Source organism: Polypterus senegalus, chromosome 9 (assembly GCF_016835505.1).
Source record: "Polypterus senegalus isolate Bchr_013 chromosome 9, ASM1683550v1, whole genome shotgun sequence".
In the NCBI taxonomy this organism is placed as follows: Eukaryota; Metazoa; Chordata; class Cladistia; order Polypteriformes; family Polypteridae; genus Polypterus; species Polypterus senegalus.
In genome coordinates, this window is record NC_053162.1 from 49035278 (window position 1) to 49061724 (window position 26447).

The window sequence follows — 26447 nt, forward strand, 5'->3', positions numbered from 1 at the left end:
AGTACCATTTGAACATGGAGGTACCTCACCAAGTAAATCAAGAAGGGCAACCTCCTGCTCGAGGAGGAGGAGGAGGAGGAGGAGGAGGAAGAGGAAGAAGAAGAAGAAGAGGCGGAGGAGTGAGGATGCGTGGTGGTGGAATAGGGGGAAGAGGCCGAGGAGCACGAAGACACCATGCTGTCCCGGATGAGATTCGGGCCACAATTGTAGACCATGTGGTTAACCATCGCCTGACAATGGCAGAGGCTGGGCGCCGAGTGCAGCCTAATGTGCCTCGCTCTACTGTCTCCTCCATCATCCAAACCTTTCGAGGGAAAACAGGTATGTACTCAGTCAATGATGGAGTCATTACAGTATACAGTACTGTGCATACTGTAAAGCAAGACATGTATAAACTCTTCATTCCGTGTGTGTGTGTGTAGGCCTACAGTACTGTAATATATTACCTCAATGTGATGTTGCAATATGATGTTACAGTACAGTAACTCATTCTGTAACAAATACGGCATACATTACGAATTGTCATACAGTGTTGTCCTTTGACTTCTACGTCTAGGATTGGACGACAACCTCACATGGGTGGCAGAAGAAAACTTCTCAATGAACAACAAGAACAAGAGATCTGTAACATGGTGATTGCAAATAATGCTCTCACTTTGAGACAGATCCGTGATGCAATCCTTCAAGACAATGCCATATTCCAAAATGTCAACTCTATCAGCATCTCCACAATAGACCGGGTATTGAAGAAGCATCAGATGACCATGAAGCAGATTTACAGGGTACCATTTGAGAGGAATTCTGACAGAGTGAAAGAGCTGCGGTACCAGTATGTGCATGTAAGTCAGTTATTGGTTGTCTATTATAGTAACATTACAGTAAGCAGTGGTTCCCAATTTGTTTGGTTTTCAGTATCCTCTTTACCTTTAGAATCCAGCTTTATCTGACTACAGCATTTTGCCTAAAACTGCAACAGTGTTTCTCCCTCTTTGTGTCAAATACTCCCTGCAGTGCCTCTGCATAGGCCTGTACCCCAGGTTTGGAACCACTGGAGTAGTGGCCAGTAGCAGGCTATATTGAACTTGTGGAGGAGAACATAGAACAATCCCATGTAATTTTCTATTTCTGTTGTGTATGACTCCTCTATATGACTGATTTGATTTTTTACTCTATTGTAGAGAATAATGGCATTGGAAGGGAATGAAACATCTCACATCCTTGTATTTGTCGATGAGGCTGGTTTCAACCTGGCCAAGGGCAGAGCGTGGCGTAACATCATTGGTCAGCGGGCCACGGTGGATGTCCCAGGCCAGCGAGGGGGCAATTTAACAATGTGTGCTGCCATATCTGAGAATGGTGTGGCCACACACATCCCCAGTTTAGGCCCATATAACACTCAAAGCTCCTCATTTTCTTGGACCGTCTTTATACACATCTGGTCCCAGAAAATGAGAGAGGTCTCGAAGGGCCTCACCTACCACACTATGTGATCGTGTGGGACAATGTAAATTTCCACCGTGGGCTGCTCATCAGGGCCTGGTTCACCACCCATCCAAGGATGCTCATGGAGCTACTACCACCATACTCTCCTTTCCTTAATCCCATTGAGGAATTTTTTTCCGCTTGGAGGTGGAAAGTCTATGAACATCAGGCTCAAGACCAGAGATCCCTGCTCCATGCAATGGATGCTGCATGTGAGGACATTACAGGGGATCAGTGTAGGGGATGGTTGAGACATTCGCGCCGTTTCTTCCCTCGCTGCATCGCAAGGGAAAATATCCGCTGCGATGTGGATGAGAATCTATGGCAAACAGAGAGCAGCGTGGATGGCCAGGAGGATGAGGATGGTGGCCAGGAGAGGGACGGTGACGACAACAACCAGTGAAAGTTACCTTAGTTGTGAAACTTTATTTACTGTAAGCCCTACTGTAGGCTAGATATAATTTTTCTTGTTTTTTGTTTGTGTTTATATTTCGTACATGTACAGAATACTGTATACATTTTTATGTACTCTAATGTATGGAAGTTACTTTATGTGTGTCAATAAAAATGATTACAATTTCCTTGGAAGTAGGAGTGCAGTGTGTCTGATGTCAAACTTTGGAGGCTGCTCTTACTGTAAAATCCTTTTTTCAGTTTTATACATAATTGTATTCTGTTGGCTAGACCTCTGCCATAGTGACAAAACATCTAGGCATTTTGACTTGCAGTGCTTACACGATGCCAAAGGGACGATGCATTTTGGGGGCACTAACTATTTAAATGGGAAAGGAATTTAGTTTTGACACATGGGTAAACTATTTTGGGAGAGATACGAGCTTTTGCAGGTGATCCATGGTGTTGTGCTAAACCATCCAGGTTATTTTGGAAAAACGCACTAAGTGAATGCAAATGAGCCAACGCAATTGAGAAAGATCTTTGACATTTTGATGGTACTGACTCTTTATATGGGAAAGGAATCTATTTTGAAGCATGTATGAACAGTTTTGGGAAAGATATGACCTTTTGCTAGTGAGCTGTAATGTTGCGCAGAACTGTAAGACTGTTTGGCCAAATGATCTTATAGTTTTAAGAATGTAATTTCTGTTTCAAGAAATGAGCCAAACCAATCGAGAAAAACTGTAATAGTCAAGGTGTACAGGGCGAAGATAAAAGGTGGTAGTGCTTATCCACTTGAATATCTCTGAATGTACCCTGTAACTGGGAGAGCTGGACGCTGTTGATGAAACTAGAGAACTGAAAACATAACCCTCATAGAAAAAATAAACTAGTACTTAAAAAAACTAAATCATAATTCTTTTCACTCAATAGATAGATAGATAGATAGATAGATAGATAGATAGATAGATAGATAGGAAAGGTACTATATAATAGATAGATAGATAGATAGATAGATAGAACTTTATTTTCCTCCAGGAGAAGTTTGGCTTTGTATAGATTTGCAGATGCTCTTTCAATAAATAAATATATAAATAGATAGATAAATAAATTTATTTACACACAAACTACAGTCTGAACACACACCAGGATGACTAAAAAGAGAGAAAATTAAAAAGAAAGAGAACTTCTGATTAGGCAGTTTATAGTCACAGTGAGGCATTATGCAGGTATATTGCTGTTGGTATAAAGGAGCCCCAGTAGAATTTCTTGACACATGTGTGCTGAATAATTCATTGGCTAAAAGTCCTCAGTGTTAGTGTGTCAGAGAGAGGATGTGCAGCATTATTCATAATGGCACTCAGTTTTGTTTTAATTATCTCCTTTGCTACTACCTCTAAGGGGTCCAGAGAGTATTCTATGACTGAACCTGCCCCTTTATTTAGCTCATTGATTCGGTGGGCCTCTCTTGAAGTGATGTCACCAATCCAGCACACCACAGCACAGAAAATCACACTGGCCATCATAGAGTTATAGAAGATGTGAAGGATGTCACTTCCCACATTAAAGGAATGCAGTCTCCTAAGGATAAAGACCCTACTCTACCCTTTCTTATATAGCTTCTCTGTGTTCCACATCCAATCCACCCTGTCATTAAAGTGTACCTAGTGGACCACCTCTACATCCATTCCTTGAATAGTGATCAGATACAGAGGTTCTTTGGTGTGGTGAAAGGAAATAACAAGTTCCTTGGTTTTGCTGATGTTAAGATGCAGAGAATTCTTTCTGCCCCTAGAAACAAAGTTCTGACCTCCACAAGTGTAGAATCATCTTAGAATTTCTTCATGTGACATGACCTGGTGTTATATTTATGGTTGAAGGTGTACAGAGTAAAGGGAAAAGGAGGAAGGACAGCACACTTCTTTACTAGTCAACTATATAATCAGGAATAAGGAATCACTGACAATTCAGAGAATGGAATATTTTGTTCTTAATTTTCACAAACTTTAGTGCCTTGTGATTTTGCTCGCTATATCTATATGCTAACTTTAATGCAGCAATAATAAACTAAGTCTATAAATGATGATAAGGTTATAATTAGAAACTTGCTATGCCAATGGATCTAATGCGTCGCATTCTAGTCCTGCTTCCAAATGACTCCAGCAAATCAGTAAACATACCTCAGTTATAAACAATTGTGTTTTTCCTCATTTCCTATGTCAACTTGAATAAATTAAGATAAAGGAATATATAATAGCTGTAATAATGATTAATTAATGCAGTTCCTTCTAGTAGGATTGACTACAATGATTTATTCCCAGGCTGCTCAAATCGTTCTGTTCTCAGTATATGGATGTGGCACTTGGTGCCACTGCCCTACTGCCAGGCTGCTCTGCTGTATATGGAAAAGTCATCTCAGATAAAGGTACATTGGAATCATCAAAGGAAAGATTCTCTCATTGGATTGGACAACCAGCACAATCTCCACTATGGAAAATCCAGGAGTTTGTAGGCAGCCAGGTGGTGGTGGTCTCCAGGGGCATCATGTATAAACGGTGCGTACGCACAGAAATGTTGCGTACGAACGTTTCCACACTCAAATCACGATGTATAAAACCTAAACTTGGAGTAAAGCCACGCACATTTCCATGGTACCTCATACCTTGGCGTAGGCAAGTTCTGTGCTCTGTTTTGCAGAAACTGGCAGCACCCTGCATCAAAGCAGTGCTACTGTTCCTGTGTGGTTACCCTTTCTTTCTTTCTTAGATCCACATTCCTGACGCAGCTTTATAAATACACTGAAACTAACTGCATATTGTTTATTAGTGTAATACATCTGATTGTAATTAACCTGTAACAATATAATGGTCCAGAGAATAGCCATAGTATTCCAAATACCATAACTGCTTTAGCGTTGTTACTCTCACTGCACCTTCTTCTCCTTCTTTCAGCTGCTCCCGTTAAGGGTTGCCACAGCGGATCATCTTTTTCCATATTATTCTCACTGCACCACTCAGAGTATTTATATCATTGTATCTGAGGTGGTGAATCACAGCAGCAGCTGATTAGAAAGAGAATTATTGGTATACAGCATCAAGCACACGCTGCCTCAGCCACGGCAAAACGCTTCAGGGTCTTTCCTGTACGGACCCCGCGGTTCAGAAACAGTTTCATCCCAAGAACTTTAAACACAGTCAATCAGTCCATCAAGTGCTCCTTGTAGAACTCTCTGTACTTATAAGTACAATCACCTCACTGTAAACTTGCGCTACAGTTATAATATTGCACAACCTGCGCCACTTTATAAAGCGCGTATTTACATATGATGACAATATCATTTTTAAGATGAAATGCAGCAAAATATGTTGATTATATTATACAGATAAAACTTTAATTTCATTTAAATAATCTATATTGTTAATAATTAAACATGTGAGGACACGGTGCCGCAGCGCTATCTAGTTCACGGGTTGATCCTACCTCACGCTGTATTCTTGCTGGGCTGGTGCGACACTGGAAGGATAGATGGATAGAATAATTAAACACGTACTATGAAGATATTTCAATGTTCCTTAAAAGTTTTGAAGAATCGTCACTCTAAGCTTACAGATGGCTTAACGTCTATTACAGAGCTGATTGTGTGGTGATCAGGTATTTGGAGAAAGAAAAGTAAGGACAGGAATTGGAGGTTAGTACGTTTGAAAGAGATAATACTGCTGCAATAAATTATTTCATTGAAGGTCGTGCAAGCATTTTGCGTGAGACATGAACAATCACTGCGCCACCGTGTTCCCATGTTTAATAACATGCTTTCATTCCTATTATCATGAAAAAGATATCACGTATACATCTCAGCATTTTGATTATTCATCCATCCATTTTCCAACCCGCTGAATCCGAACACAGGGTCACAAGGGTCTGCTGGAGCCAATCCCAGATAGCTGTAATATCACGAATGTAATGGATTCTGTGTCCTGTTGGGGAAAGAGAAAGCCCAGAAGCACGTAGCGATTCACACACATAGAGCACATAGAAGATCAAATACAAAACAAAGCATTTAACGTGCTACTTTAGTTGTGATGGGATTTGAGAAACTTGTAAATGAAATGATTTTAAGATGAAGTTTATCATGTTCTACTTTAATGACAAAATAAACTACGTGATTAAAGTGGAAATTTCGAGATTAAAGTTGACATTTCGTGCTTTTTTCCCACTGTGTGCCTATTTTTTGTTCTCTGTACCCTAATAACCTTTCATATGACACTCAGACGGTGGGCTAGGACATCGCCTTTTCATGGCGACTTTGATATGTGACTTCTTTTCATTTTTGGGCACTGTGCGACTTTGTGAACTTGAGCTTTCGAGTTTCTCCGACACTCTGTCACTCAATCATCTTCCTTTTGTTGATTATACCACTGTTTAAACCAACAAATAGTACATTTTTTCTTGCCTCCACCTGGCATTCGCTGGAAAATTCTTATATTTTCCCCCGTGCTTTTCCAATTGTCTTTTCACAGAAGGCTGAGCTTAAGGGCTATTTCTATTGATTTGCATATTCAAAGAGGCATAATTCTGGGAGGAATTGGGGCGGGACAGCAAGTGTGTGCACGTGAGTTACTTTTCACACTGACCGGGATTTATGTAGCAGAAGAATGTGGAAGTTTGCATATGCACAGATTTCTGCATCTGGATTTTTCTGTGCATACACACATTCCCGCTTTTGTGCTTACGCCATGTTATAGTGTGAGTTCTACGAGCGCCGTTATACATGAGGCCCTTGGTCTGTGACTTTTTATAATTTTAATCTCCACCATTGTCAACTGGCCATAGTTCATCAGTTAATTAATGGGGAGATATTGTTGTTTTTGATTTATGTTTAATCAGTTTGTTTCTTGTTCTTTGTGTGTTTTAACAAATCTGATGTGTACCAGTTCTACATTTACTAATCAGTAGGCCTATAATATATATATATATATATATATATATATATATATATATATATATATATATATATATATATAACTTGTATTTTAACTGAAAATTGTTCAGAGTGCTCTGCACCTGCAATTGTTGAAGAGCTCTATACAAAAACATAACTTGTATTGTATTTTATTGTATTGTAATTGACTTCAGTTTAAATGTTTTATGTCTTTATACCTTTAGTCTGATATTCCAGCGTGTCTCAGAACAGCAAGATCTTCTATGTAGCAGTGGCAAGTTTAATGCAAAACCACTCCCAGAATTACAGTATATTATTTGGCTAGAGAAAAAGATAATAGAGTTGCACTTAGAAGTTATCAGGACATTTCTATTTGCTTTGGGGTCATATTCCATTACATTGTCAATGCCACCTCAAAGCCTTTCATTCAATATTCAATTCATTACATTTTTGTATATCACATTTCACTGGGTAAAGGACCAGAGCTTTGTAAAGACTTCACAGGTAAAATGCAAAAACAAATGTCCCTCCTGGCCATTTTACATTATATGTCTGTGCTGGGTTATCTAATATGACACTATAATCTTTTCCATCTGTTTATTCCAAGGCAGCTCAGTATCTCAGATGTTTTTCCATGAGTGGGAAACTGACAGGAAAAGAGCTTGGAAACAGAGTAGCAGCACTAAGAAGACAGAAAATAAAAATAAAAATAAAAATAGAGGATGGTTAGTAACAGATCATAATTATTGTATTACTTACATTTTTAGACAAATAACTAACAAACAGAGATGTAGTCTGCACAGCTAATCAGCAGCTCTAGTCAGTGTATGCCAGGCTACAAGAGTGAGTCTTCAGGCTGGATTTAAAAGTTGAGACTGAATGGGAATCTCTTATAGTAGCAGGCAGATGATTCCATGGCTTTGGGGCCCTGTAACTAAAAGCTCGACATCCCACTGTTATTTTGTTAGTCCTTGGAATCATAAGCAGGCTGGCATCTTGAGATTTTAATGTGCACTCTGGTTTGTAAGTGATGATAAATTTAGATAAGATTTTGAAATAATCCCTAAACTTAACTGGACACCAGTTTAAAGACTTGAGAACTGGAGTTATGTGATTGTATTTTCTAGATGTTGTAATAATTTTTGCAGGAACATTATGAATTAATGAATGGGTGACTTTTTTTCAGTATCCTCTATTTTTAGAAGCAGAGTGCCATTTCTTTGAATTATTTTTTTTCTGCTATATGCCATTTGGTAAGGTTTTCATAAAAGTAGTGTTCATATTTGTGATGCACCATCTGTTGGAATGATAGATGTAGTGCATTGTATTACTACATGCATTACAAAATATATTCCAATAGATGGTGCACTGCAAGCATTAATGCTGAATAAGGTGAGGTCTACATTGATTACTTACATTTCTACCCTTCTTACACAGGTAGCACAGCAAGTTTATGATATATTTAAATTATAATTTATAGGTTTCATTTAGTTTTTGTCATCATGGATTCATAGGATGTCTTTGAGAAATATACTTTGGGTAAAAGTATATACTTGATAAATATAGTACACATTAATATATTGTATACATGTAATTCACTGTCCAGACACCATATTATGAACCTGCTTAATCCAGTCTAAGGATTGCAAGGGTCATGTCTGTCTTGTAAGCATTGGGTGCAACACAGAAACCCTTTGTCGCCTATAGTCATGCATACATTGACTTTAAATGAAAGGTTTGCATTGAAAGCAAAAGATATAAATGAATTTGTTGACCATTTTCACTGATACACAGGTTGTGACTAGATTACAGGTGTAGGGAATATATCATACTTGGTAACGACTAGTACTGCAAGAAATGAAACTTTTGTTGAATCTCATGTTACATGACATAAGGATATCTGGAGGCCATTGCCAATGTAAGATAAGGATAGGCAAATAGGATGAACACAAGGGAGTGGTACATCTTTCAAAGATTTTCCACAATCGTTTAAGAGCAGATCTTAAGATGTAGTCCATATTACATTTAACAGACCTTCACTTTTTATAGACAAAGGTTATACTCGCTCCTTTCAACTGAATCAAGATGTACAGGAAATGTATCTTCAAGTAAGTATTAGGACAATTTAGCCTTTAACCATGTGCCATATTATAGACATGTTAGTAGGTTCTTCACAAATATGTTAAAAGGTTGAAATTATAAAAGCCAGAGTGCAATTTTTGTTTCAAGCCAGATGGACGAATACTCATAAGATATAGCCAGTTTTTTCCAAATATGACTAACTGCATGGCATGAACTGGAAGCTTATTAGTAATATTTAGATGATGATATGCTCGTAGAGTTAAATAATTCTAAGATAATCATAGATCTGCATGCTTATGTTATAAGGCAAACCACATTCTGTGACAAAGAACAATGTTAACATTGGTTAAAGTATTTTTTAAATATGGTATAAAACATAATGAACATAATGAAAGCTAAAATCTTTTAATTGTTAATAATATTGAATATAAAAAGGCTTACCAATATCAACGTACAGTGACTTTAAATACATGGCGTATACCTGCATTTCAAACAGTTGTGTGCACCCGGGTATATTGTACAGTACACTTTACTGCCCAAATGGCAGCTCAATAGTGACATCTGCTGAAGCTATTATGGTTATCCAGCTAATAATTATGGAAATGTATCTAAACACATCACTCCATCCATTTTTTAACCAACTTACTTCAGAAAGAATAAATTGACCTTAGGTTTAATTATATATCTAATTTTATTAAAAAAAAGAAAAAACACCATATGCATTAAATTGACATGAAAAGAAAAAAATTAAATTAATCAGTGCTTACAATCTTATTGTTAGTAGAAAAATAGTACAGTTATTTTATATGAAATTTCATCAAACACATAAGACACTAAAATTCCATTCAAATTTAACTTCACTCACTCTACATTTTAAAAGTCCTCACTTAACATACAGTTCATGTCTTCACTAAAATACAAAATTAAAAAAAAAAACTCCCAGATTTCATATCAGTCTATTTTTATTATGATACATTGATCATATTGCTCAAGTAATTGATCAATTTTTGTGTAAGACCACTAGAGAGGCTAATAAAATAAAAACGTCATGCTTCCTGAGCTGTAAAAAAGTCTCACATACACACCCATGCACACACACATTGAGTAGGCTGCCATTAAAATAAAATAAAACAACACTTAAGCAGTTTCAGGATTGGCTTCATTTATGAATGGATTTGTGTAATTTGTTTATTGCATTATTTTGTTAGGCACTGATTCAAAGGCTACTGTTGGAATTAATCTTTGTTTTAGTTTCTGTTAAAATGAGTTGTTCAGCTGACAGACATACTTAACAATGTGCTATAGAAAAATGAACATATTTGTTCATTTCAGGGGCAGTACAGGAATTACTTCCTCAAAAACAAAGGAATGCAGGATACTAATACTAAGGGTCCTTGCATAGATTAAGTACTGAATCCTGGAGTTCTAAAGAGACAAGGGGGAAAAGTTAAACAATAGGTCTCCCCAGTCAGCAATCAGAAACTGCTAAGTACTTTTCCAGATACCTCTGCTCTAAGAGGATGAAGGGCAGTGTGTTTCTAGCGTATTTTAATCTGCAAAATCCCAGATATCATGGCCATTTAAAGAAAGGATCTGTGCTTAAACCTGAAAGCTTAAAAAATCTGTAAAACAAAAGAACGTCTGTCAGGAGAGCAGAACTTGAATGCTGACAAACTGGTCTAAAGGTTAAACTTGTACAGCATGATTTCCTCTGTAAATCTGTTAAATGCTTCCGGAATTCTTTGAAAATCATTTTGTTATGACTGAATGTTGAAGCTCTGGGAGTGCAGGACTTTCTTTCACTACAACTGCCCCTCAACAGATTTGGCACTGTTAAGCTGTCAAGCCAACCAGAATTATTGTCAAAGGCCTGCAGAAGCTGCTGACAAATATTTCCTGCCATATAATGTGACTCATTGTTTCGTTTTTTTTTTGGGGGGAGGTTGGGGGAGTAATGCTGATTTATTTGTATATCCCAGCATGTCATATTTTAAAACATAAGTAAAGAACTGTGAAAACAAGCTAAAGAGCATGCACATCCTGTTTATATACTCTGACAGCGGACCACATGACTACACCAAGTGAAGGATATTTTCTGTGCTTATCAGCAAAATCAAACTTAGACACTGACAGTTTAAACGTGAAATCATATGTATCATGTTTTGATTTTTTTCTAGAAATAAATACTTCTTTCTTTAATGAATAGCATTGTTGGGCAGTCTAAATTTTACAAAAGTGTTGGAAAATATATACAGTATTTCATCTAAAATGCATCTTAATTCATTCTGAAAAGATTTCTGCACAGAAAACCCAATCTTTTGCTTATTAAAGTTAGTAACTAAATGGTGCCCAGCACTTTTACTATCTGCAACAAAATACTGAAAAATAAAATCAGTTTACTTATAAAAGTAAAAAAAAATCTCTTGATTTGGCCATGATTACATAAAAAACATGTTATCATGATAAAAACCCTGACATTAGCACCGTCTACTATAAAGTAAAAAGCTATACATAATACAGTTGATTGTCAGTGTACTGGAGACTTAATACATGTAGGCGGCATCATGTTCATCGACTCCATACAGTTCAGCTAAAGTTTTAAAGCGTGGTCCCCAATCATTTATAAAATCATAATCAAGGTCGGAGTCACATGAAGATGAATTTATGGAACTAAGACTCCCTGCCAGGGAATCCTGTCCCTCATAGCCATAAATGTGAAGAGTGTCATAAGGTATTCCATCCTTATCATGATCGGCTTCGTCCTTCTTCACCTCAATCATAATCTCCATATTCTGCTTTATTGCTGGTTTTTGAACGGTGGCATACAAACATGGTCCAGTTTGGGACTCTGGTCTAGGCCTTATTCCATTTTGCCAAGCCGAACTAAGCACGGAGACATCATAGCCATTGGTATCCATCTCACCTCCACCTTCTTCATCATAGGACACAAGCTGCTCATGAATTTCTCCTACACCTTTTCCTAAAGATCCCAGTGGTTCTTTTTTTAGCTTTCTTCTCAGGAGAAACAATAGAGTGATAACTGAAATCAATTAAAATAATAGAATTTTTGTCAGTGAAACAGTACAAAGAAATAAAACACAAAATAAGATAGGTTTGCAAGCAGACCAAAGGAGTTTAAGGAAAAGATTAAAATGCTGATAAAAAACATGCTTGTATACTTTCACTCAATATATTTATAGAATCTTCTTCATTTACATTTTGGGTAACAGCTATTCTAAGCCTATCCCAGCAGTGTTCACTCCGGTGGTCATGGGTATCCTGGCATTCCTTGTACTCCTATTTCTAATGAGTAGGCCACACACACTTAGTGTTTCCCAGGCTGCCTGCCCTCTGTAATATGCAACGAAGAACACCTTGATGGCTCCTTTGAGTTTTCGGGACTCTGTGTCTCCTGTCATTCTCCATGACCTTTCTTTAACTTTGGGGTCCACGGAGTAATTATAATCAGAATGACAGGTAATCATATAGGGGCTTACCAGCTCCTGCCTGTTATTGCTTACCTACACATTTGGAGGAGCTCTCCGCTTACCAGTGGGGGCATTTCATTTAGACTATGGACCCAGCTGAGCTCTTCTCCTATTATGTAGCAGTCCTCATTCTGCTTCTGGAAAGCCAGGTACAGTTTATATGCACTGGGTCAGATTAAATCAATCCAGATCAAAACTCTGTTATTGATAATAATGTGGAGATGGCATGGTTCTGTCAGTGAGAAAACTTGATCATCTGGCCTAATCTACTAATGCAAATCTTACCACTACGGGACAAATTAACTCAACAGCTACAGTCTGTATTTTACATTATTCTTTTGTATATAGGAAACTTGTCTGACTTGCCAATAGCACAAAAACTGGAGGAATAGAAAATACCGTGGATGTACAAAAAAACAATTAAAAAGGAGGGTGACAATTGGAAAACAGTTAAATTCTGGAGAAATGCAAAGTGCGACTTGCAGGCCAAAGTAATATTAATTATAAATATAAGATGGCAGATGATGTCCTACATATACAAATTAACTTCTAAAAAGGAGTTAAGGGTTTACGTTGACAGGAGATGATTTTTGACAATGATCAAAGGTACAGTATTCATAAACCTGACCCACAGGGATTCTACTTGAGAACACTAATGGTTAAGGGGGTTATTGTTAATCTGAAAGAAATGATAGGACAATGTAGCTGACAAATTTAAAACTTGAGAATCATATCCTGGTGACATTTCAGGATAACCTAAAGTAGATTTTACCCAACTGACTGAAGGTTGATGACCTGAATGGCCTCTAATGTTCACATTTTTTGTAACTGATATGCAGAACAGAATAAGGAACTATTGCTTCATTAATGTGTCATATAGGCTGCCAAAAACTGGCCTAATTTTCACAACAGTATGTCGGTAATTTAGCCTTTTGTTTGCAAGTAAAAAATAAACTGGAATTTAATTTGTTGAGTGATGGATACTCAGGTGCTCTCTGTGTATAAAACTGTAAGAAGCATAACTGAAACAGCAAACACAGAGTATGAAAGCAGAAGGCAGTAAAGCCACCTTCTAGGGTGATGACTTTATGTCATGATGGTTATCAATTAAGTGTACTATTAAAACTAGGAGTTAGCTATGAGTGGCTGAAAAATACAGTTTAAACAAATTCAATTTATTATGAGTGCATCCTACATAAAAAAAAAACTGCCAAAGAACAGCAGTGGGACTTTAATAGTTCATTTTTAAATTCAGTCTCATGTGACTTTTTTCAATCAATGATCTCTTTCACGTACTATGAATGGATTTTTACTTGTTCATTTAAATTTCCCTTTATTTTCCTAAATATTTTTTTTTTTTGGCAAGTCATTTCAACAAGTAGAATCAGAGTGTAGTTCTTAAATATTAAGATTGTAAAGTAATTCTAAAGATCAAGAATTAAATCAATGCATTCTAAGAGGATTTTACTGTTAACACTGTCTTTGATATACAGTATGGTAAATCTGGAGGTTTAATTGCTTTGAGATTTCCAAAGTTTATCTCCTTGCCATAATTTTGTTAAAATATGCAGCTATCTACCAATTTTTATAACCAGCGTATTTTGCTTAAAAGTATGGGGAGGTAGAGCCTCTTTAGGCAGCAGCAATGCTGCAAGTACTACATACATCAGACAGCCACCCTTGCGCAACTAAAGGGCCCATGAAGATGAGACACATTTTAAATCTTAGGCAGAAGCCACCATTCCTTGACGAAATATACTGTACATAAATAATGAAAGAATGTGCATACTCCACAATGAAGTGAATTGGAAAGCAAACTTTGGGTGATGGGGCATATTGCATCTTCCAAAACTGCCTACATCTTTCTTTTAGAGCTGCCTGTACTGTATATACACAGAGCATTTTTCAGTCACAATGAGAAGAAGCAGTATATGACTCACTTAAAATTGTAAGAATGCAAAATAGTATTGCCAAAAGAGCTTGAACACTGACTCCCATTTGTGCAGAGGCTACTTCACACATCCGATCCCCATCAATACAAGGGCAGACATGAATGGTCAAAGTTGTAGTACTGCTCTTTGGAGGACTGCCATTGTCTGAAATAATGAGGGTCAGGATGTCGTCTTCATTTACTCTGAAGCCACCATATTTTGCTATAATGTTAGCCGTATTGTCTGGAAGAGAACACAGATACACTTTATATAAAACATGACAATGTGTCATTTAGATTACTTGTAGAAACAATTCTGCAGTCTATTTAAAGGAATATCAATATTACTGAAACGTCCTGAATTTTCACTGTGTGGTAAGCTGTAAAATTATATCTACTTATAAAATTTCCATATTTTTTTACCCGGCTTCCAAAACCATTAAATCATTTTGCGCAGGTTATCTTGACTGCTCTAATAATGCAGTCCCTTAGAAAGTGATTGGGAATTACTATAGTCCAACACTATTTTTTACAGTAAAATCTTGGGTCAAAAATATATTTTTCCATGGAATATATGTTAATTTTGAATGTAATTTCTTTATTCATCACTTTCTCCTTTTTTATGACATAAATGCTTCAAAAATAAATCAAACGGTTATTTTCTAAAATGGATATGATATAGTAATAGTCTGTTTTCTTCCATATAATTCATCAGGGTAACTTAAAGCTACCAAAATGCTTTTGAAACTCTTCTTCTCTCCATTTTCTCTGTTAGGAATATTTTTTAATAATTTCTTTAACAGAAAAAGTCATACCTAAATTTGGGACTAAAGTAAAGTTGGTATTTTCTTCTTTTAAGTGGAAAGTGAACCTCGTATCCAAAGTCATTTCATCCTTGTCAGTTACAGAGAGTGTTGCTACAACCTATATTGAAAAAACATGACAATTATTATCAATGCACTGGGTGCCTTACATATATTTAAACACGCACATATCTACGTTATATACCACTGAAATGACACAGTTGTTACAACAGAATATCGGTGACAAACACTTAGGTGCATTTCTGTGTTTGCCTGGCATTTGAATGGTTGAAATCTTGTGTGAAAACTGCACAGCATGGTAACTTGCATAAGAAATTCTCAGTTTTGCATCAGAACATCAACAGTGTTGTGAATAGTTTTCAGACAGAATTTGTTGCACCTTTCTTTTTATAAAGTCTCCATTGTAAGGGGACAATGTGGTATAGCAGGTCCATGGCTCTGAAAGAATGGCTGTTTTATTAAATAGTCCACTGGACATGTCAGTCTTCATGGGTGCACTCAAGCAGCTGCGGCGAGTTGGTGAAGTAATTGGGGAGAGACACACCTGCATGTGAGGGTGCATTAAGTCGGAGAGAAAGAACGAGCCAGGTGGCTAGAGAAAGAGGAAAGGCATCGTGGTCAGTAGTCTCGCAATGGAGTGAAGGATCAGTGCTCTAGGGACGGATCGTCCCCACTGATTGTGCTGCAGAGTGGGAGCAATCAAGGTGGTGTCCTCTTGAGGGATTCAAGGGACGACTGCGTGAGTGTGAAGGAGGTCGAAAGGACAATTTTGAGTTACCTGGCGGATGCAGATGGAGTCAGCCAAGACAGGGGCCAGGATGGAGAGGGCCGTGACTGCTGAAATCCCCGCCAGCTGAGCGAGCAGTGGGTGAGCTGGGGAGACTAGGAAGGAGTTGTGCTCGGCTCATTTGGCCCAGTGACTGTTGGTTTTTATTCTTGTTTTTAGCCTTGTTTTAAGGATTATTTATTTATTGGAAGCACTGCACTTTTGGACACGTACTGCGTTGATTTTTTATTGTTCAATGAAAGTACTTGAACACTTTTCACCATCCCATTGCTTGGAGTGTTTTGTCCTCGTCTGCCATGCTCATCCGCTTACGTTTTCGACAGTGTCGGGTTCAAGAGGGTACCAGGTATGGAAGATGGAGCTTGGAGCCGGACCTGCACTTTCACAGACAATCATTTCACTCATCACCTTTAAGAGACTCCTTTCCTTCTCTGAATTGCCTTTAGGCAGTGAACAAAACAATGCTGTAGTGTTTTATCACCAAGGGCCTCATGTATAATGCGGTGCGTTATTCACACTAATACATTGTGTACGAACAAAACTGGAAATGTGCGTACGCACAAAATCCAGATGCATAAAACTGTGCATAAGTTAAGTTCTATGTACTTTCCCTTTAAAAATCCTAATCAACATGAATTTGAATGTACATGGACATGCCTGGAGCCCCACCTGACTCTTCCCTGAAATCTGCATGTTTGAATACGCAAACCCTCATTTCAGTGTTTTGTTTAAAGACAATGTCAAAAGCACATGGAAAAGAGAATTTCAGCGAATGTGAAGTGGAGTCAAGGAAAAACATACTATTTGTTGGCTTAAGCAGTGTTATAAGCAACAAAAGGAAACTGATGAAGTGTTACAGTGTGGCAGAGACACTCGAAAGTTCCAGTTCACAAAGTTGCACAATGCCCAAAATAAAAAATAACTGGTCAGATATCAAAGTCAACGTGAAAAGGTGAGTCACAGACCATTGTCTGTTTATTCTGTTTCAGACAATATTATAAAAACTGACCCCAGTGCCAAGTACATGACTACAGATGGTGATGGTGCTGCTGTGCCCAGCATATCTTTGGGCACTATCTGCGCACACACCTCTGCCTCAGAATCCACTGAGCAGCCATCTGGTTGTGCACTGATAGATGCTGTTCTGCAGTCACAAAATGCAATAGTGGATGCAGTAAGAGATGTGGCCAATGAACTAAGGAATTTAAGGACTGTACTATGTGATATTCACCTGAAATTAAATGAATTAGTTAAAAAATAAATGCTGCATCTGATTGCCTGTTTATACATTCAGCTAATTACATTCAAACAAAGTTGTAACGCTGTCCAATTTGGCTGATCATTTGGTGGGTCAGGGTCAGATCCTTCATACTGCATCTGTTCAGGTACGGGCAAGCCACGATTGTGTGCCACATCATGCAGCAGGCTACATGCTTGCACAATGCTACACACTTTCTGTGGACTACAGAGCAGCACATTAATATTTTCATTCTCTGAAGGTGCCTTTATAGTGTAGCATCAGTGCTGAGCACCACAATGGATCGATTCTCTGCTCTTTACATGACTTGCTGAAGTGATTCGCTATCTTTAAAAGGACTTCTTGCCTCTTGCCACACTAGTTGGGAAAAACACTTGTGACTATGCAGAGTTGCTGTTTTTATAGGCTTTCCTGCTATAGATAATGTAATGCCAGCTCATTCTTTTGGTGATTCATCCCTGGCTGATGTAACTTGTCCAGCGCCATTGCAATAGCAATGTGTGTGTAGTTGACTGCTCCAATTAAATTAGGAAAACCAGACGTTGCAGTGAATTGTGATTTAACGTTTGCCAGTTCAACCACAGTGTAAGGAAATCTTATATATCTGGATGACAAGTGGATTATACCATCCCTTATAGCTGGAATGGTGCAATGATGGTGAAATACCCAATCAGTCAGCAAGTTCAAGTTGAAAAGCTCCTGAGGCTAAAAACTCAAGTGTGGACAGGACTTGTAAAGGAGCAGGCAAAGCACAATTCTAATAAAGCAAAAAATCTGCCTTTGTAAAATCAGTGCCAGTTCAGTACACAACTCCAAGAGCATTCTTCTTGGAAACCAAACTCGACTTAGAAGCTAGTCATCATCATCTATAAATACGTGCTCTCTTCTGATTCTTCAAATGTGTCATGTCTTCTAACAATGCTAAAGCAGCTATGGTAGATGGAATAGTTTGGCTATTCTGTGCATCATTATATTGTTAGAGAATGATTACAATCAAGTGAATTCAATTTGTAAATCATATGCAATTAATTTTGGTGTATTTGATAGATACGGCGCCATGGATGTGAATCTAAAAGAGAAAGGGACACCAAACAGAAACAGTAACATTGCTTTGACCACCGGTTTGCAAAACTGAGTAGAAACTTATGTATGTGCTGTGTGAGGTTGCCATTATAAAGTGCTTAGCTTTATGTCAACTTTAGTTTTTATACATATCGAAGTGAGTGTGAAAAACATGCATACGCACTGTTTATACATGAGGTCTCAAGTCTTTCAGGTGTTAATTTCCAAGAAGCTGGTAAAATTTGATATTTGCCTGTTGCTATGGACACTTTTCTTTCAATGTCACCAATCAACTTCTGACCATATGTGAGCACCCAGATGCTTGGGACCATAAATCTACTTGTTATAAGTTTAAATTTAACCACACCACCGTCAATTGTCAATGTGTTTGAATTGCTATATCTTGCAAATACATCTTTTCAATTTGAGCATATAGTCATTAAGTAACTCCGAGTCACACACTTTTTGTACATTGAAGGTAGGATTGATCTTGTAACCTTGTGGTTTAATATAAAGTTAGAATTAGATAGATCTGGCGCCATGGATATGACTCTAAAAGAGAAAGAGACACCATGCAGAAACAGTAGCATTGCTTTGACCACCGGTTTGCAAAACCAAGCAGAAACTTGCGTATGTGCAGTGTGAGGCTTCCACGAAAATGTGCTTGGGTTTACGCTATCTTTAGTTTTTATACATTTCGAAGTGAGTGGGAACCCGGGCGTACACAACACTTTTGTGCATATGCACCATTCATAAATGAGACCTTAAGTCTTTCAGGTGTCGATTACCAAGAAGTTGGTAAAATTTGATATTTGCTTGTTGCTATGGACACCTTTCTTTCAATGTCACCAATCAACTTCTGACCATATGTGAGCACCCAGATGTTTGGGACCAAAGATCTTCTTGTTATAAGTTTAAACTTAACCACACCAGTGGCAATTGTTAACCAGTGCTTGAATGTCTATACAGTATCTTGCAAATACATATTTTCAATTGGAGCATATACTCATTAAGTAACTCTGAGTCACACACTTTTGTACATTGGAGGTAGGATTGATCTGGCAACCTTGTGATTTAATATCCAGCTCCCTAGCCACTTCACTGCATACATTAACTTGATCTACAAATGCCCAGGATAATAATTTTTGAATAAAAGGGCATATCCAAAATTGATTAACACATTCTAATCTTTTTGCATAACTTTCCTGAAGCCTAAAACACCCCCCAACTTGTCATAATCAATGACTTCTATTGGGAAAGGATTTAAATAAACAGGTTTTGTATTTTTCTAGGTTCTATGAGTTAAAAATAAGTAACTAGTCTTTTAACTCCATCCTCTCAAACAGCTACCTTTTACACCTTCTCTGACTTCTTCCTCTTTGCATCTTTTGTTTCCTGTAAGCACAACCTTTATATCAGCTCTGCCTACCTTTCTATTTTTTATTTTGGTTAATTTTGTATTTAAGTGTAGAGTTAGCTTTAACATAAGTTTTTTCTGTTATATAAAGTTATTCATTGGTTCAGCTTTCTGGAGGCAATATTGTATGGAAGAAGTGCAACTAACAGTGTGGCCTATTGATTAATGAGTTGCCATTAAATTCATAAAGCTGCTGGCTCATATGCCAAATCTGTCTCTCTGTGGCAAATGGCTTGTATTCATACTGTAGGGATATCCTATTTCTGTCTTTCTCTTAAACCAAAACAATTTCAGCTGCAGTTCAGGATGAAAGACACAATATAAAATTTGACTTATTGGTACTTAAAATTAATTTCTAAAGATGAAGTGTAGAATTTTCCACTGTGCAATTAAGAGTATGCTACAAAGACCAATTTAGATTTAAATGAAAAAACTTTTGGAAATGGAAAAGCATGTTGATAAATTGTATAATATTTAATATTAAATACCGTTTCAGGTTTGGAGTCTTCACAGACCACCAGATATGTGGTACCATTCAACTCAGGTGGATTATCATTTTCGTCAAGAATCTTCAAGTGCACGGAAGCAAATGATTCCTTCCCTTGTGTTCCTATGGTTAGAAAAAAGTATGATTGCTGAACATACAGTAAACATTTATAGTTATTAGTCTCAGTAGTGAAGTGTATAATTTAATATTTCTCATGTTTTACTGTTAAACAAATGGAGATCTCTTTGTTATAATCAGAACACCAATTTAGCATAATTGCACATTGCTCACATTATCCAGGGGCATAAAATATACAAAACTCTCTTGATGACAGATTTGCCTTTGGTTTGTGGTTTGCTTTTGTGTTTCCCAGCGACTAGGCTCATTTGTTTCACAGACCCATAATTAGGCAAACTAAGTTATCACAGGTAATGATGGATGCTGTTTTTGCATTGTCTGACATTTTTATCTTAGAGTTTTATTATTCTCTAGCATTTTATACTGTATAAAAACTCTAATTTATTTTTTAATCTTCTATGGTACAAGCACTATAGAGCACAAGTAGGACCTTAAAGAGGCTGACAAAGAACATCTTTCTCTCCTTCACTGCATTCTCAATAGCTGCAAATGTCACCGAGTAATGAAGACTCTCTGCAATTAGACAATGGCACCTCTGTGGTCTGGCGCCAGCTCTTAATTCACTCCCTTCGTTTTTTTTGCTAGCAATTTGGTTGGATTAATGGGCACATTATACCCTTTAGAAATTAAAGTACTAAGTTTAAATTGTTTTCAGGCTAACAAATCCATTTTTCCTGTTGTTCACACTGAACTTTTATTTGGGTGGGAAGAGCGGAACTGTTCAAATGGGTCAAGAGAAAAGTTGATATTCAGTTAAACAAAATGTGGCATCTTTTCAAATGAAATATAAATGTTGATTTTTAACAACATTGGTATGTTTTCTGGCTGGTTAAGGGTTGTCTATGGGAGAAAAAGATGGTTTGCTTTACAGAGAAAGAGGGGATACAGAGGGAGAACCTTCAGTAGCAATCAGATACCCACTGCAAATGCCCATGTGCGCCCAGGATCAGTGTGCTCTCTACATAAAGGGGGTACACCACAGACAGAGTCCTGAAGCAACTGACAATCAAATAGAAATTCACTAAAACAATCCGTACTGTAAGGTTAAAGGAAATCCAGCTAAGATCCCGTCATTTCCTGTTGACATCAAAGGGCAGACAGTCCAGAAACCACTTTGGCTATCTAGTCCTTTAAGCATAGGAAAGCGTACAATTATAGTTGTTCCTTGACTGATGTGGACTGAATGTCCTGCAGTTTTAGAGGACACTTCTGATTCCAAGGCAAGTTGAGTTTAATGGCATATGTACATAGTACAATTAGATTGTTACTTATTGTGCGTGTCCTTTTAGAGCAGATTATAAAGTGCAGAGGCAACCCTTTAGGAATAGGACTATAGTGGTTGCAATTTTCGTCACAATTTTTTTAATTAGAAGCAATTTATTGCTATTAATGCAACACACTCTTTTAACTTAAATTTATTTTTTAAAACAACCAATAACCATTTTATCTGGTTGTGTTGGTGCAGTACTTATCAAGGCATCTTTGAGAACAAGACAGGTTCCAGTCTTGGACAAGATGACAGTTCTTCACAGGGTACATTCACAAACAACCACTTTCCCTCATACTGAGCCAGTAGAGAGTTACCAGTTAACCAAATAGACATATCTTTGAGATTTAGGAAGATAACAGAATAGTGGAAGAAAAACCCATGTACTGTAGATACAGGGCCCACACAGACAGTGACTGGACTACGATTTGAACCCAGGAGGTAGGACACAAAAGATCTAACCTCTGTGCCTCTGTACTGCCTTAAGATTGAATGGCACAATTCAAAATGTGTTTAAATCATCTTATAAATGAAAGACTCAATTGGAGAGTCTAGTAGAAAAAGCAGAAGCCATAGGAGCAAAGTACTGCAGTATTTGTGATCCCACTTTCCATTAATACTTTATGATATCAATGCCAAGTACTGTGAACTAACAAAATATGATAAAAATTGAGTATCATGTTCATATAATGCAACAACTCCTCCGATGTACTGTATCTAGATTTCTCTTCCTCCTTTGCATCATGAAATATATGTAAGTTAACATTATCTTGCTCTTTCCCTAAGAGACCTTTTAGCTGTCAGGTGACCATGCTACAACCATTCATTATTGCTTATTCTCTGTTATTGTCTTTTAATCTTTGTAATCTACTATATATGACAGATCATCCCTAGAGAAGAGCTGGGAAATCTGGCAGATTGTATGCTGTGTAGTAATATAGCTGTACAGGGTTGCTTTCTCAAATCCCTCATTTAATCAAGCTGTGCATCTCGTAAGCTACAGCCTGAAATGTTTCTAGCCACATATGCTTGACACAACCTCACTTTTAGTAACTGGTTCTGAACTAAACCCTCTCAGTACGTGTAGCGAAATTTCAGTAATTGAACTATTATTATAAGACATTTAAATGTGATCTAAAGAGATGAAGACCTACTCTTAGTGTTTTGCAACATTTCTTTTTTTTGTCATGGCAAATCATTGTGACATCTGACAAATGCTTTGGGAATCCCTGCATGTGCTGTACAGTAAATATAAGAGGAAACATAAACAAGGCAATTCATCATTGGAAATATGATATCTGTATGTTAAATATTCCACGGCATTGCTGATAGCTCCCTGTAAATGAACAATCATGCTTTATTTGTTTCACAGTAGGAAAGTAGAACTGCCATTCCCAGACCAACAAAAGCATATTAAAGTCATTAACTCCTCTATAAAATGCAGGGATAGCCTGTAGTACAGATGCCACGTTACACTTTGTATTCTTACAGTATATCAAATTATGACAAAGAAAATTTCTCCACACTCATTTTCTGAATCTGCATAATCTTAAATGACAGCTTGTATGCTGTACTTTAAAAAGACGGCAAACAGGTTAATAATATTTTAGCAATGTGTGTAATTATATTAGAGGCTTGTAGGTTTACCAACTTTAAAGCAAATATGGGCCTCCAAAAACACAGTTTTAGCATTAGAAATATTTGACAAGAACAGGCCATTCAGCCAAATAAAGCTTGCCAATCCTATTCACCTAGTCTCTTCCAAATAACGTTAGGTTGTGTGAAGAACGATGGAAAAAAGAAAAACACATAGGAGTCTGAACAGATTGTTATCCCAGTCTCTAAAAACGGAAACATTCCTTGAAATGTAACAGTAATTTATTGAATTATTTCATTTACACCCAAAGAATGGGGCAATGTTTTTCCTGACCTCTTAAAAACCATATGTTAAGTTAAATCATTGAACCTTTTGTTAGCCTTTAATCTGTTAAGGATCACTTTACCTTAAGTGAATTATTCTATTTTACTGATTTGATAGTAAACAGTATTTTACATTTTAATTGATTTTTATTTTAATGTATGTTAACTTTTCACTATAGTAATGAATTACAAATGTCAGTATTTTTCAAACCTCCTTATTCAGGTCAGTCACACAGGAGCCCAAAACCCATTCCAACAATAACAAGTATATGTCAGAAAGCAACTTTGGATAGGAGTTTTGTCCAATCAGTATTAATTGTAACAGGCCAATCTGTTATAGTTAAAATTTTAATTTCTAATCGAAACTCTTGACAGACAGGAGAGTTGACAAGCCATATAACCTCATGGCTTTTAGACTTTAAATGCCAAGGCCTCCACCACGGTTACCAGTGACTTGTGCTCGTATTCTATAGGCCTGCTATTGGACATTCTTTAGTACATTGTGTTCATTAGAAAAAGGCATTTCACAAAATAAAACCTGTTTGTTTTTACAACCTCAATTCCAATGAAGTTGGGATGTTGTGTAAAACGTAAATAAAAACAGAATACAATGATTTGCAAATCCTTTTCAACCTATATTCAATTGAATACACTACAAAGACAAGATATCGAATGTTCAAACTGATAAATTTTATTGTTGTTTTGCAAATCTTCACTCATTTTGAATTTGATGCCTGCAACATGTTACAAAAAAGCTGGGACAGGGGCATGTTTACCACTGTGTTATATCACCTTTCCTTTTAACAACACTCAATAAGCATTTGGGAACTGAGGACACTAATTGTTGAAGCTGTGTAGGTGGAATTCTTTCCCATTCTTGCTTGATGTACAACTTCAGTTGCTCAACAGTCTGGGGTCTCCGTTATCGTATTTTGTGCTTCATAATGAGCCACACATTTTCAATGGGAGACAGGTCTGGACTGGCGGCAGGCCAGTCTAGTACCCGCAATCTATTACTACGAAGTCACGCTGTTGTAACACATGCAGAATGTGGCTTTGCATTGTCCTGCTGCAATAAGCAGGGATGTCCCTGAAAAAGATGTTGCTTGAATGGCAGCATATGTTGCTCCAAAACCTGTATGTACCTTTCATCATTAATGGTGCATTCACAGATGTGTAAGTTACCCATGCCATGGGCACTAACACACCCCCATACCATCACAGATGCTGTGTTTTGAACTTTGCGCTAATAACAATCTGGATGGTCCTTTTCCTCTTTGGCCCGGAGGACACAACGTCCATGATTTCCAAAAACAATTTGAAATTTGGACTCGTCAGACCACAGCACACTTTTCCACTTTGTGTCAGTCCATCTCAGATGAGCTCGGGCCCAGAGAAGCTGGCAGCGTTTCTGGATGTTGTTGATATATGGCTTTCGCTTTGCATGGTAGAGTTTTAACTTGCACTTGTAGATGTAGCGACGAACTGTGTTAACTGACAATGGTTTTCTGAAGTATTCCTGAGCCCATATGGTAATATCATTTACAGAATGATGTTGGTTTTTAATGCAGTGCCACCAGAGAGATCGAAGGTCACGGGCATTCAGTGTTGGTATTCGGCCTTGTCGCTTACGTGCAGAGATTTCTCCAGATTCTTTGAATCTTTTGATGATATTAAGGACAGTAGATGACGAAATCCCTAGATTCCTTGTAATTGTACGTTGAGAAACGTTGTTCATAAAACTGCTGGACTATTTGCCCACCCAGTTGTTCACAAAGTGGTGAACCTCGCCCCATCCTTGCTTGTGAATGACTGAGCCTTTTGGGGATGCTTCTTTTATACCCAATCATGACAAACACCTGTTTCCAATTAACCAGTTCACCTGTGGAATGTTCAAAACAGGTGTTTTTTGAACATTCTTCCACTTTCCCAGTTTTTTGCTGCCCCTGTCCCAGCTTTTTTGGAACGTGTTGCAGGCATCAAATTCAAAATGAGTGAAGATTTGCAAAACAATAATAAAGTTTATCAGTTTGAACATTAGATATCTTGTCTTTGTAGTGTATTCAATTGTATATAGGTTGAAGAGGATTTGCAAATCATTGTATTCTGTTTTTATTTGTGTTTTACACAACATCCCAACTTCATTGGAATTGGGTAAATCCTATTATGGAATATGGTAATTACAAGGACATTTTATTTGATCAATGGATCAGGATAGGTTAATGTACTTAACTATCTTAATTGAGTCATGACCAGGTATAATTATAAATTGTAGTACACTAATTATTAGAATAGGACCATAGTGAAAACAATGGTATTGGTATATCTCCTGAGGCTTCTGGCAAAGTAAGTTAATTACAGGCCAAACATTGTTGAAGTTGCAAATTAAGAGCAGTGACCATAGTAACAAATGTCTAATTCACTGTATTCTTGCATTTAAAGGAAATTTTCTCCTCACCATCCTTATTGATTTCTGTAGCTTTTACGGTGAAATTGTGCCAGGCTTTTGTTTCTCTGTCAAGCAATTTCCTGATGAAAATGATTCCTGTATTGCTGTCAATGCCAAGTGAGTCTACTGAGTCTTCTTTAATAGAATACCTGCAACATATATAGATGACAAAACCTCATTCCAAAATAATTTTCTGGGATGTACTATGACTTTGTAATCACTGCACACCAAGAATTACAGCATTATTTTTAAATAATAATGTAAACATTACTTTCCACAATTTTTTGTTTTAGTTATATTTCTGCTTATGTTAGTCTATGCTCAGCTATGCACACTGAAATTTCAACAAAAATGGGTCAATTTTGATACCAATTTCTCTTTTTTCTAATTTCTTCTTTTTGCTGTATCAATACACCGCTTACATTAGTAAACATTCAATGAAGTATTTTTAAGGCCCAAACTCATTCTCCTGTAGTTAAATTTTATGTTGATAGTAGAAACAGAAAAAAGAGTAAATATTC

The 26447-nt window shown here is 37.2% G+C and overlaps 1 protein-coding gene across 1 annotated transcript in view; it reads right to left on the bottom strand.

Annotated features, from left to right (window-relative positions):
• Window positions 1-10478: 10478 nt before the first annotated feature.
• Window positions 10479-26447, bottom strand: part of cdh5 (cadherin 5) — a 52549-nt gene continuing 36580 nt past the window's right edge. The window contains exons 8-12 of the mRNA XM_039763111.1: window positions 25936-26075; window positions 20154-20275; window positions 15133-15241; window positions 14328-14561; window positions 10479-11939 (exon numbers count right to left, since the gene is read on the bottom strand). Of these exons, the coding sequence (XP_039619045.1) occupies window positions 11443-11939; window positions 14328-14561; window positions 15133-15241; window positions 20154-20275; window positions 25936-26075 (1102 nt within the window). The 3' untranslated portion in view covers window positions 10479-11442. The remainder of the gene's footprint in view (window positions 11940-14327; window positions 14562-15132; window positions 15242-20153; window positions 20276-25935; window positions 26076-26447) is intronic.